The sequence below is a fragment of the Myotis daubentonii genome, chromosome 2 (assembly GCF_963259705.1).
Source record: "Myotis daubentonii chromosome 2, mMyoDau2.1, whole genome shotgun sequence".
NCBI classification, from domain to species: domain Eukaryota; kingdom Metazoa; phylum Chordata; class Mammalia; order Chiroptera; family Vespertilionidae; genus Myotis; species Myotis daubentonii.
In genome coordinates, this window is record NC_081841.1 from 55,126,529 (window position 1) to 55,138,863 (window position 12,335).

Here is a 12,335-nt window from a genome sequence, read left to right on the forward strand (position 1 = left end):
AAATTGTTTTCAGTAAATTTAATACATTATTTTGTCACTACTGTTGTTATAAGTTACCTGAAAATCTTTTTAGAGAAAGAAAATACAAATAAACTTAGTAAGTTAAAAAAAAATGACCATCTGTGATGCACTCCAAATTGTGGTAAGTGCTATATCGAATCTTGCTGAGCAATACATTCATTCTTTTTTTTTAAAGTTGTAAATTCTGTTAATTTATTTAAAATACAATTAGATTTTCAAAAATTTGATTCACAAAACTTTTCAGAAACAGAAGCTGAAAGTCATGAATGATTACTAACTAAGCATGAGAGAGTTAAATTTGAATATATTATAGGTTGACATATTTCAATGATGTAATGAGAAAAATAAATTTCTGGTGTGTTTTTTTTCTATCATCAACAAATCAACAAACAACAAGTGTTGGAGAGGATGTGGAGAAAAAGGAACCCTTCTGCACTGCTGGTGGGAATGCAGACTGGTGCAGCCACTGTGAACAGTATGGAGTTTCCTCAAAAAACTAAAAATGGAACTCCCATTTGACCCAGTGATCCCACTTCTAGGAATATATCCCAAGAAGCCAGAAACACCAATCAGAAAGGATATATGCACCCCCTATGTTCATAGCAGCACAATTCACCATAGCTAAGATTCGGAAACAGGCTAAGTGCCCGTCAGCAGATGAGTGGATTAGAAAACTGTGGTACATCTACACAATGGAATACTATGCTGCTGTAAAAAAGAAGGAACTCTTTGCCTTTTGCAACAGTATGAATGGAACTGAAAAGCATTATGCTAAGCAAAATAAGCCAGTCAGAGAAAGATAAATACCACATGATCTCACTCATTTGTGGAATATAGAGAACCACATAGACTGATGAACAGGGACAGATCCAGAGACAGAGAAACAGTGATCAGACTGTCAATCCCCAGAGGGAAAGTAGGGGAGGGTGAGGGTAAGGGGAAGAGATCAACCAAAGGACTTGTATGCGTACATATAAGCCAAACCAATGGACACAGACAACAGGGGGATGAGAGCATTCATAATGTAGCTGAAAATGCAGTTGGAAATGTAAAATAATATGCACAAAATAATCAAGATATAACTAGGTGTTACAATATATGGGAATAATTATTAAAAAAGAATATGAAGAAGTACCAAAATTGATTACCGTAGCAATACAATGGTATATTTTGGGGAGATATTAAGGGAAACTTAGATGTTGGTAGTATTTAGAACTAGACTCAAGGAGAGAGGTTTTGTGATAATTTGAACAGGGTGCTAAGTTCAGATTGAGCAAGATAAATGGATGCAAAGTGAGTCATTCCATCTGATTTCATAAAGTTACAATTTGGAGAGTAATAGAAAGTTCATTTTGCTAAATAGGATATTGGAATGAACAAAATTCCATTTGTTCTCTTACAAAAGGAGGGACATGATTCAAATAGTGTTTTACAAAGACAAATATGGAAGCTTAAAAATACATGAATGCTGAGGAGAACAAGATAATCATATAGGACTTTTTAAAAAATACATTTTTATTGATTTATTTACAGAGAGGAAGGGAGAGGGATAGAGAGTTAGAAAAATCGATGAGAGAAAAACACCGACCAGTTGGTTCCTGCATGCCCCCTACTGGGGATCACGTCTGCAACCAAGGTACATGCCCTTGGCCGGAATCGAATCTGGGACACTTCAGTCCTTGGGCTATGCTCTATCCACTGAGCCAAATCAGTTAGGGCCATATAGGACTTTTTAAAATACCATTTATGTTGAGGTGAGGAGGTTCCAAATTTGGATTACCACTGTAGCAGTGAAATAAAGAAAAAAGGAATAAATCTGAAAATTATTTAAACTACCAGATTAAAAATATTTGCTTAGGTAATAAAAATGCAATGTCATTACTTCTAGAAATTTGATAACCAGGATAGGAGCTCATTAAAAGTTGCCACCATTAGCTAAGACAGATTTTGTGTGTATGTGTGTTAGACGAGAGGGAAGCAGAGAACAGGGGGGCTAGACCTATGTGCTTGATAGTTGGGAGAGTAAGCACATAAGAGTAGCATAGGATCATCTTTTGCACAAGTTTATTTGTCTCATCGCTAGGATTTCAATCATGATGATTTATTGGTTTTATGTCAGGATTGAAAGAGGGATTGGCATGAGTTTGTTTAATAAGCTAATAGGACATCCAAGTGGGCAACTGGGTTTTAAGTTCTGTGTGCAAAAATTTATATTTTGCCGAAACTGGTTTGGCTCAGTGGATAGAGCATCGGCCTGCGGACTGAAAGGTCCCGGGTTCGATTCCGGTCAAGGGCATGTACCTGGGTTGCGGGCACGTCCCCAGTAGGGGGTGTGCAGGAGGCAGCTGGTCGATGTTTCTCTCTCATCGATGTTTCTGACTCTCTATCTCTCTTCCTTCCTCTCTGTAAAAAATAAATAAAATATATATAAAAAAATTATATTTTAAGTAATGGTGGTAAATGAACGCATGGAGGGAAGAGTTTAGAGGTATTTATGAGAGTATCCTATATAATAAAAACCTAATATGCAAATTGACTGAACAGTGGAACGACCGGTTGCTATGTCACACACTGACCACCAGGGGGGCAGATGCTCAATGCAGGAGCTTCCCCCAGCCCACAGGCCCCAGGCCAGCTAAGGTAGGTACCAGCAGGGGCCCCCTGATTGCACCATCAATTGCCCCACAGATAGGCCCTGGTTGCTGGCCAGGCCTAGGGACCCTACCTGTGCACGAATTTTGTGGACTAATTTCAGTACACAAGTGAAAATAAAGGGGTAGGAAAGATAGGTCAATAAAGAAGGCATGAGTAATGGTAGGGAGTCATAAAACTCCAAGGTCTATTCAGGCAATGGGAGTAGTATGTTGAGTCTGAGTGTAAGTTGAAGGAGAAGAAAGAGTAGGACTTGAAGGTAGACCGAAGTTACAAACAAGCACACTCTAGCTTAACATAAGAAAATTTCTAATAGGGAGTCTTGTGCAAAACAACTTTGATTGTCCCAAGAGTATTCCACAAGTGAAGAAGTCATGGCCCTAAAGTTTGGTCCTTGTTATGAAACTCTGGCTTATTTTTCAGTCCTTTCTCAAAGGGACTTCTTCCTCTAAAATCCTGAAAAAGTTTATGCTGCAATTCTCTGAAATAGTTTCATGGGATTGAAAAATCTGCTCCTACCATGCAATGTGGCTGCTACTATTTTTGTATGTCACCAGGGACCAGGGAGCTGTGTTGTTTGTCTTAAATTTCCACTTGGCTCCCATTCATTTTATGTCCTGTGAAACATGTCAGCATGGAGGCAAGAGACTGGCATGCAGTTTGATTTCAGAGATCCATTGGCATTTATTTCAATTTTGGAAGAGAAATACCCATAACTTTCTAAGAGAAATAAGGAGATTCCAGACTATCATCGGCACTCTGTGTTCAGGAAGACAGATACATCAGGTTTTCAAACAAAATTATATTAAAGAAAGAGTGAATTTTAATCATAGGTCATGCACCTGCCAGCAATGCCCGTAAGAGCATGGTCATGCCTTGCTTAAAAGGATTGTTACTTTACTGAGATTGAGATGTTTAATTTTGACATTGTCATTGATCATTTTTATTTTTCAAATACATCTTCTTTCCCAGAGTGAGATAAAAAGAATTTGGAGCTCTGCAGTTTCACATGAAAACATTTATAGGAAATATAAAATTCAGGTAAGGATAATTATAAAATAGTCACATAAGACAGCCAAGAACATTTTCTTTATGTTTAAACTATATTTTTCTTCAAAATGTGCTATCTTAAACTAAAGATGTTCAAGTTGAGAATTAACCTTAATAATCCACAGTCCATTGCTTAAAAGAAGATCAAGGCTAAATTACAAGCTAGTAATATGATAATGTTTAAAACATAGTCCTAATAATGTGAATTCTATTACCTTGTTTTATCTTCCTTGTTCTACTGCTTAGAAGATCTCACAATCATAAAATCTTCCTATCTCTATTTTGATTATTTTATACCTAATATTGACTCTTTATAATTCTTTTGTGAATGAAGGTTAACCTTTTCATAGTTCATATTTTATAATTTTTATATGAAAGCAGTATAAAAAATATTATTCTACTATATTCTTTTACTCTAGATTAGGTTATCCTTGAAATACTAATGTTACCTTCATTAAAACAACATAAAAAAATAATATTTGATTTGGTTTAAGAACTTAAATCTCTTCCCTTTCTCCATCTCCTTCTCCTTCTTCTTTCTCTTCTCTTCCTCCTCCTCCTTTTCAAATAAGAATAAAGGATAGGTTCTATTAAACCTGTGACTCTTTGCAGAAAGAAGAGTTATGTGTGAAATGATTTTAGTATGTCTTAAGAGTGCTTCCTAGTCTTTTTTAACAGTTTTCTTTATCAAATTCCAACCAACACATGACGACTGATGCTTGAAACTGCTCTAAAAAGCTTCATTCTGTTAGTTCCAGAATACAATAAAATCATCTTCATGTATGTTAACCTATATACTTAATTAATTTCCCTATCCCTAATAAAATAAAATTAATATACAATTATTTAAATGGATTTAAAATATATGGTAGAGTGGGGATGAATACAGAATAATATTATTTTGTTTAATCATTTATCCCCTTGATTCAAATTTATATGAATTAATTTTATGTTCTTTTTTGGGGAAGTTGTTGGGAGAAGCAACAAATGAAAGATGCAAATAAGGTCATGAAGACTTTGGAAACTAAAAGATTTTTGTAGACCATAGTTAAAACAAACAGAGAAATAAAGTAAACCTCTTAAAATTGAGGGAGGTTGAAGAGTCAAAGAGAAACTCTGCATACATACTTTCTAATTTGATTATTACTATATTATTCATTTTAATTTTAGTACGGACATTTTGTGGATAACCTGCTGGTTTTTATTGTCCAAACCACTCCTTGGAAGGATAAATGCCACTTAGTTTAAATGTAACAAAAGAAGAAAAGATGTGTAAGATTATCCTCAATTGCCAAAAAACTTAATTGATAATAAGTCTGTTGTTTCACAGAAAAATTTGGAAATCTTCCAAAGTAAAGGTGTTTTGGTTGCTCAACAGGTCACCCAGATCCAAATAGGTTAATTCTGATGCTTCTAGGAAATCAATACTCTTAATACTACTGAGTTCTAACTATCAGGTTAAGAGTTCAGTAAATCTAATATATTCTTTTACATAGTCAACATTTTTTTTATCATTTCCTTATTGTGAAGCTTCTAATTTTTTTCTCATGTTTAGAAAAGTTTAAAATGACATGAATACATGAATTTTTTGACAGGATCAAAAAACTTCACAAGATAAAATAATATAAATATAGCCATGGATGGTGTGGTTCAGTTGGTTTGAGCATTATCCTATAGTACAACAAAATGTGGCTGATTCAGTTATTTTTCAGGGTGCATATCCAGGTTTCAGGTTTGATCAGGTGTAGGTGGGAGGCAATTGATTGATGTTTCTCTCTCTCTCTCTCTCTCTCTCTCTCTCTCTCTCTCTCTCTCTCCTTTTCCCTTTCTCTCTCTAAGATTATAAAAATATAATCCTAAATGTAACAAAAGATATAATATATATATATATATATATATATATATATATATATATATATATATATATATTATATATATATATATATATATACTAGAGACCCGGTGCACAAAATTTGTGCATGGGTAGGGTCCCTAGGCTTGGCCAGCGATCAGGGTCGATCTGTGGGGTGACTGGCAGGGTGATCTGGGACCCCACTCGCACCTGCTTTGGCCTGGTGCTTCCTGCTCACCAGCCCTGCCCTCTGCTGCCACAGCTGGTCAGGGCCTACAGGCTGGGGGCAGCTCCTGCATTGACATGCCCCGGGTGGTCAGTGCGCATCATAGCGACCAGTCGTTCCACTGTTCAGTCAATTTGCATATTAGGGTTTTATATTGACAGATGTTTTATATATAAAGATATCACTCATATTTTACTTTTGCACTTAAATAAAAAATAAATTTGTTCCAGAAATTGAAGGTTGATTTCATTTTCAAAGAAGTATCTAAATAAGACAATTTCTCTTTAGTAAATTACTTGCAATTGTAAGAGCTCTTTTTGGTAGAAACTTCATATTATCTTAGAATGTACTTTTAGCTTCCCTTTCCTTCATTTATTTTATTATGACAGAAAAATAAATATTAAATGATAAATTAAATTTAAGGCAGTGCCTTTTCTTTGTATAAGTTTATCAAACTATAATATTTTGAAATCACAAATGCCATCTCACAAACCATCTCATATGACGAGATTGAGAGATATAAAACAGTATCAAACTATGTTGTGTTGAAATCAACACTAGACTTGAATACGAAATGTTTCTCCTTGAGTCCAATTCCTTTTTTTTTTTTTTTAACATATTTTATTGATTTTTTACAGAGAGGAAGAGAGAGCGATAGAGTTAGAAACATCGATGAGAGAGAAAAATTGATCAGCTGCTTCCTGAACACCTCCCACTAGGAATGTGCCCACAACCAAGGTACATGCCCTTGACCGGAATCAAACCCGGGACCCTTTAGTCCGCAGGCCGACGCTCCATCCACTGAGCCAAACTGGTTAGGGCAAGTCCAATTCCTTTTTAACTAGTTGTGCTGCCTTATGCAAGTCAAAACATGTCTCATTTACCTTGTTCATGTGTAGAAACTTAATGGAGATAATGGATATGAAAGTATTATGTAAACTATAAAGTATTTCTTTTAACATGAAGCATTGTGATCATAGAGTAAGAGTGGAAACTTTGTTGACTTTCTCTATACCTTTGAGCAGAAATTTGGCATGGGTGACAAGAGAGGAGACAACCACTCAGAAGTGACTGACTTCATTCTTGTAGGCATCAGGGTCCAACCAGAGTTCCACAGTCTTCTTTTCCTACTATTCCTAATTGTTTATGGGATGGTCCTCCTGGGAAACCTCAGCATGATTGGCATCATTGTGACTGATCCCCGGCTGAACACACCAATGTATTTCTTCCTAGGCAATCTCTCTGTCATCGATCTCTCCTACTGCACTGTTATTGTACCCAAAGCCATGGTCAACATCCTATCTCAGAAAAAGACCATATCCTTTGCAGGTTGTGTGGCTCAGTTGTTTCTTTATGCACTTTTCATGGTAACGGAGGCATTTGTCCTGGCAGCCATGGCCTATGACCGATTTATTGCCATCTGCAATCCACTTCTCTATACTGTCCGCATGTCAAGAAGCGTCTGTATACAGTTGGTGGCTGGTTCCTATCTCTGTGGCTGGGTCAGTTCCATCCTTCAAATTTGCGTGACATTCTCAATGTCTTTCTGTGCCTCCCGAGTCATTGATCACTTCTACTGTGATTCAAACCCAATTGAGAAGATCTCCTGTTCTAATACCTTTATGAATAAGATGGTGTCACTTAGTTTAGCTGTCATCATTATTTTGCCCACCATAGTTGTTATTGTAGTGTCTTACATGTATATTGTAAGTACTGTCTTGAAGATCCGCTCCAGCGAAGGGAGGAAGAAAGCCTTCTCAACTTGCAGCTCTCACCTGGGAGTTGTAAGTTTGCTCTACGGGACTGTCTCCTTTGTCTATCTCACACCTCCAAACAATCCCGAACTTCGTAAAGTGGCTTCAGTATGTTATATTTTGTTCACACCTATGCTGAACCCTGTAATCTACTCTCTAAGAAATAAGGATGTTAAAAATGCAGTGCAAAAAGTCTTATGGAAGAAAAACGTTTTACTCTAAATCTCTTTCTGCTCATTAGATTGTTTCTTGCATCATTTGACTTTTTCTTCCAGATCTTTTATATTTAGGCATTTAAAACTCAGCTTTATTTTGAAAAAGTCTTAACTGTTTTATTAAATGGCATTAATAATATCCTATAAAGAATGCTCCAAATGCCTTATTCAGTTTTCCTCAAGGCAATGGTAAATCTGTAAGTTCCAGATACCCATAAAAACCTGCTGCATTTTACAAAGAGTTATATATTTCTCATTAATAATATAATATGTAAATGGGGAAGTATAGAATTTTGGTGTTTCTCTTTTCTGTATGCCTAAGTAAGATTTAGATTGAGAAAATGCTATGTATAATTATCAACTTGGAAATTGTGTGGCCCAACTGGTTCATATGCAAATGACACTCAATATAAATGCTAATGTTGTGTTTTGTTTTTAATGTCCTGCCAAAGATGTGAAAGTTTGTGTATATCACGAAGAGGAAATAGAAAGGTAAAATGACCAGTGATCTTTTTTTAAATTCTCAACTGAGGATATGTTTACCAACTTGAGAGAGAGAGAGAGAGAGAGAGAGAGAGAGAGAGAGAGAGGCATTGATGTGAGAGAAACATTGATTGATTATCTCTCATAGATGCTCTGATCGGGTTCCCACAACTAGGTATGTGCCTTGACCAGGAATCAAACCTGGTTTTGGTGTACAGGATGATGCTCTAATCAACCGAGACACCTAGCAATTGATCTGTTTTTAATTAAAGGAATGAAAGAAGAAGAAATGGGAAAATAGCATTGATTTGACTTAATTTGTGACATTTTGTTTGGTTTTCTTTTAATGCAATGGTCATCTCTTTGCTCTCATACAATGAAATCATCTTATGATATTTATGATGTTTTACAGCTCACGTCCTCTATTTTTGGGGGAATACAAAATTTTGATAGTGAATGCAATTTGAAAGGACTATATTGAAATGAAGTCAGCTTGAAAATCTCAGTTAACAATACACAAGGAATTACAATAACCTTTGTGGTTGGATTATATGTAAATGTATGTTTTTGTGTGCATGCATGTGTGTGTCTATGTGTGCATATATCAGGATTAGTTTGGAATGGGATAGTTTAAAAATGTGATTAGTTCTAAATATCAGACATCAGTTGAGAAGGGAAGGGTGGTTAAGGGAACATCCCACAGATTTGACATGTATCAAAGGAAGGCAAGTTCTAGAGCAGCAGTTCTCAACCTGTGGGTTGCGACCCCTTTGGGGGTCAAACGACCCTTTCACAGGGGTCGCCTAAGACTATCGGAAAAAATATATATAATTACATATTGTTTTTGTGATTAATAACTATGCTTTAATTATGTTCAATTTGTAACAATGAAAATACATCCTGCATATCAGATACTTACATTACAATTCATAACTGTAGCAAAATTACAGTTATGAAGTAGCAACAAAAATAATTTTATGGTTGGGGGTCACCACAACATGAGGAACTGTATTAAAGGGTCGTGGCATTAGGAAGGTTGAGAACCACTGTTCTAGAGGAAGTCATGCCAGAGTTACCATTTTTACAATTGACATTAAGTAATGGTTAAGCTAAACAATGACAATGTCTATGTCTAGACAATATTAGACATTAGACAAACACTGTATACTTGGCATTGTGAAAATCTAAATTATGGATCCTGGATTAGGTCTTCTTGTTCTGTTTTGTTTAGATACCTAAGCCTCCTTTGATGAGTGCACAATGATGTGCGTCCTGGTGAGTTAATGTTTATTAGGGTTAGAGATCTGAGAAATAATTATTCTTAAGAGAGACAAGCTAAGTGATTTACTATTTCTCCCTTTCTCCCTAGACATGTGTGAATCTACTATTTTTCTTGGTGCTCAGATACTACCATTTTTCTTGACATTCAAAAAAATGTCATTTGGGAGCAAAATATGAATCCAAATCAGCTCATAAACGGACCTTTGGCATTGACTATTATAAGTCTGGAAAATGCCCTTTTTAGGATTAGGTTTTACGTATTTACTTATTTAGAATGCCACTCTTTGATATGTCTAACAGGTGTGGGTTAGTAAGGACTATTGGAGAAAGGCAATAAGCTATTGAATGCAAATACAGCCTAGATTCATTCGCTTTAGTTTTTAGTTTAGTGGATTATACTTTCTGTTTTGTAGCCATAACATATTCCAGTATTCCAGTATATAACCTCACAAGTGGCATTGTTTAAAGCACTCCAAATGTTGGAAGAAATCCAGGAAAGTTGAAAACCAAGAGAGAATGCTTTCAAAGGTGTTAAATTAAGCTCGTTCTAATTTTATTTTAATTGCCACAAACATTTTCCTTGGTAATTTTTTTCTGGGTTCACAGGAATTATGAAAAGTAGTGCCTGCTTTATATCTTTCTTGTTATTTGTGCCACCAAGATTCCATCAGAACAACCCGATGTCTTACCAACCTTTTGTTGGCTTTCATTGACAGTGTTTTCTTTTTCAATGATGTGTAGATTGTTTATGAAACACTGCCACCTCCAAGAAAGTTTGAGGACTATATTCTGCATCATATACATAATAAATTGTTATTCTGAGGGGACTTTAAAATTGTACACAAAAATCCACATGGAGAAGTCTTTTCATAGTGATATGATCTTGAAAGGCTGAAGTTTGCATTAGATATCTCAAACACTTTAAATTTTTTGTACTGTATCATCTTATCATCCCTGGTTCCATGTTTGTAGACAACACACATATATTGATTGTTCTGAAACATCATGTGCTGCATTTTGTCTTTAAATTTTATGTACTAATATTTACCTAATGCTTAGTGTATTAATGCAGAACTTTGGTGAGGGCATTTATAATAATATTTTCTATTGTCAGGATGCTAAGATTCTCTCACTCAGATAGTTGCTAGTGATAATTAAGCATTGATTTGAAACTTCACAAATATAAGTTAAAATTACTAAATTAAGCATTCGTAAACAAGCACCCAGAGCTTTCTCCATTTGTCTTTCTTTAGGATACTTTCAGCTTCTTATTATGAGATTTAAATTGGTGATTGGAGTAACTGAACTGATTAAATATTGTAAAAATGTAACGTTGAATTGATAAGATTTTAGTTATTCTTACTGTTGTGAGTTGTGTATGGGATGTCACTTTGTCCAATCCCATGATACCAATATATGTCATAACATCAATAAAAATTTTGAGTGCATGTAAACTGTTATCCTAGTGCTCTCAGTGGGGACAGAGCTACTTACTGTTGTGGATTGGAGAGGGAGGGGAAGAACAGGAAAGAGATGAGGAAACAAAAAGGTAAGGTATCTGGAACTGAAAACAACATGGAAAAGGAATCCATTTCAAAATCATTCTAATTTTGTAAAAACAAAAACAAAAACTTTAGCCAAAGAATGGTTTTAATATTTCTTAGTTTAAAAGATATGGTTTCTTCTTTCCTTATCCACATTTAAAAATCATCCATTTATTTACATTTGTTTGCACCGTTATGATTGGCATCCATTTCCTCAACTGAATGTCTATATTTAGGTTTCTGTTATGGCAACCTACCTACTTAAAGTGACTTTTAACTTAAGCAATAGATAAAATAATTATAACACACACACACACATACACACACACACATACACACATCTCTTCTATACTAATAAAGGGGTAATATGCTAATTAGACCGGGAGACCTTCCAGACAACCTTCCGGACAAAGCCATAGTGGCGGGGCCAAGGCAGAGGTGGTTAGGGGTAATCAGGCCAGTGGGGGCGCAGTTGGGGGTGTCAGGCCAGCAGGCAGAGTGGTTAAGGGTGATCAGGTAGGCAGGCAGGTGAGCAGTTAGGAGCCAGTGTTCCTAGATTGCAAGAGGGATGTCCAACTGTTGGTTTAGTGGGATTGGGCCTAAACTGGAAGTTGGACATCCCCTGAGGGGTCCCAGATTGGAGAGGGTGCAGGCCGGGCTGAGGGACACCCCCCCATGCACAAATTTTGTACACTGGGCCACTATCTATAATAATAAGAATGTAATATGCTAATTAGACCGGACAGCTGAACAACCTTCCAGACGTCATTCTGGACTTCTTTCTGGACAAAGCTGCTGTGGCGGGGCTGAGGCAGAGTGGTTAGGGGTGATCAGGCAGGCAAGCAAGCAGTTAGGGGCAATCAGGCAGCCAGGTGAGAAGTAAGGGGCATCAGGCAGGCAGGTAGAGGGGTTAGGGGCAATCAGGCAGGCATGCAAGTGCTTAGGGGTTATCAGGCAGGCAGGCAAATGCTTAGGGACATTGGGCAGGCAGGCAGAGGGGTTAAGGGCAATCAGGCAGGCAGGTGAGCAGTTAGGGGTATCAAGCAGGCAGGCGAGTGGTTAGGGGCGATCAGGCAGGCAGGCAAGTACTTAGGGATGATCAGGAAGGCAGGCTAGTGGTTGGGGCAATCAGGCAGGCAGGCGAATGGTTAGGGGCAATCAGGCAGGCAGGCGAGCATCAGATTATGTGATTTTCTGTTTCTGTGTGTCTTCTTTTTTCTTTTATTTCCCAATCCTCTTTTGAATTTGTTATATTTA

General features: G+C 36.6%; 1 protein-coding gene across 1 annotated transcript; it reads left to right on the forward strand.

Moving 5' to 3' along the window:
• Window positions 1-6,835: 6,835 nt before the first annotated feature.
• Window positions 6,836-7,777, forward strand: LOC132226120 (olfactory receptor 9K2-like). The gene has a single exon (XM_059680982.1). The coding sequence runs from the start codon at window positions 6,836-6,838 to the stop codon at window positions 7,775-7,777; it is 942 nt and encodes a 313-aa protein (XP_059536965.1).
• The last annotated feature ends 4,558 nt before the right edge of the window (window positions 7,778-12,335 follow it).

What these genes read in the sequence shown, in the direction of transcription:
- LOC132226120 (XM_059680982.1), top strand. Translation starts at nt 6,836, where the DNA reads ATGGGTGACAAGAGAGGAGACAACCACTCAGAAGTGACTGACTTCATT.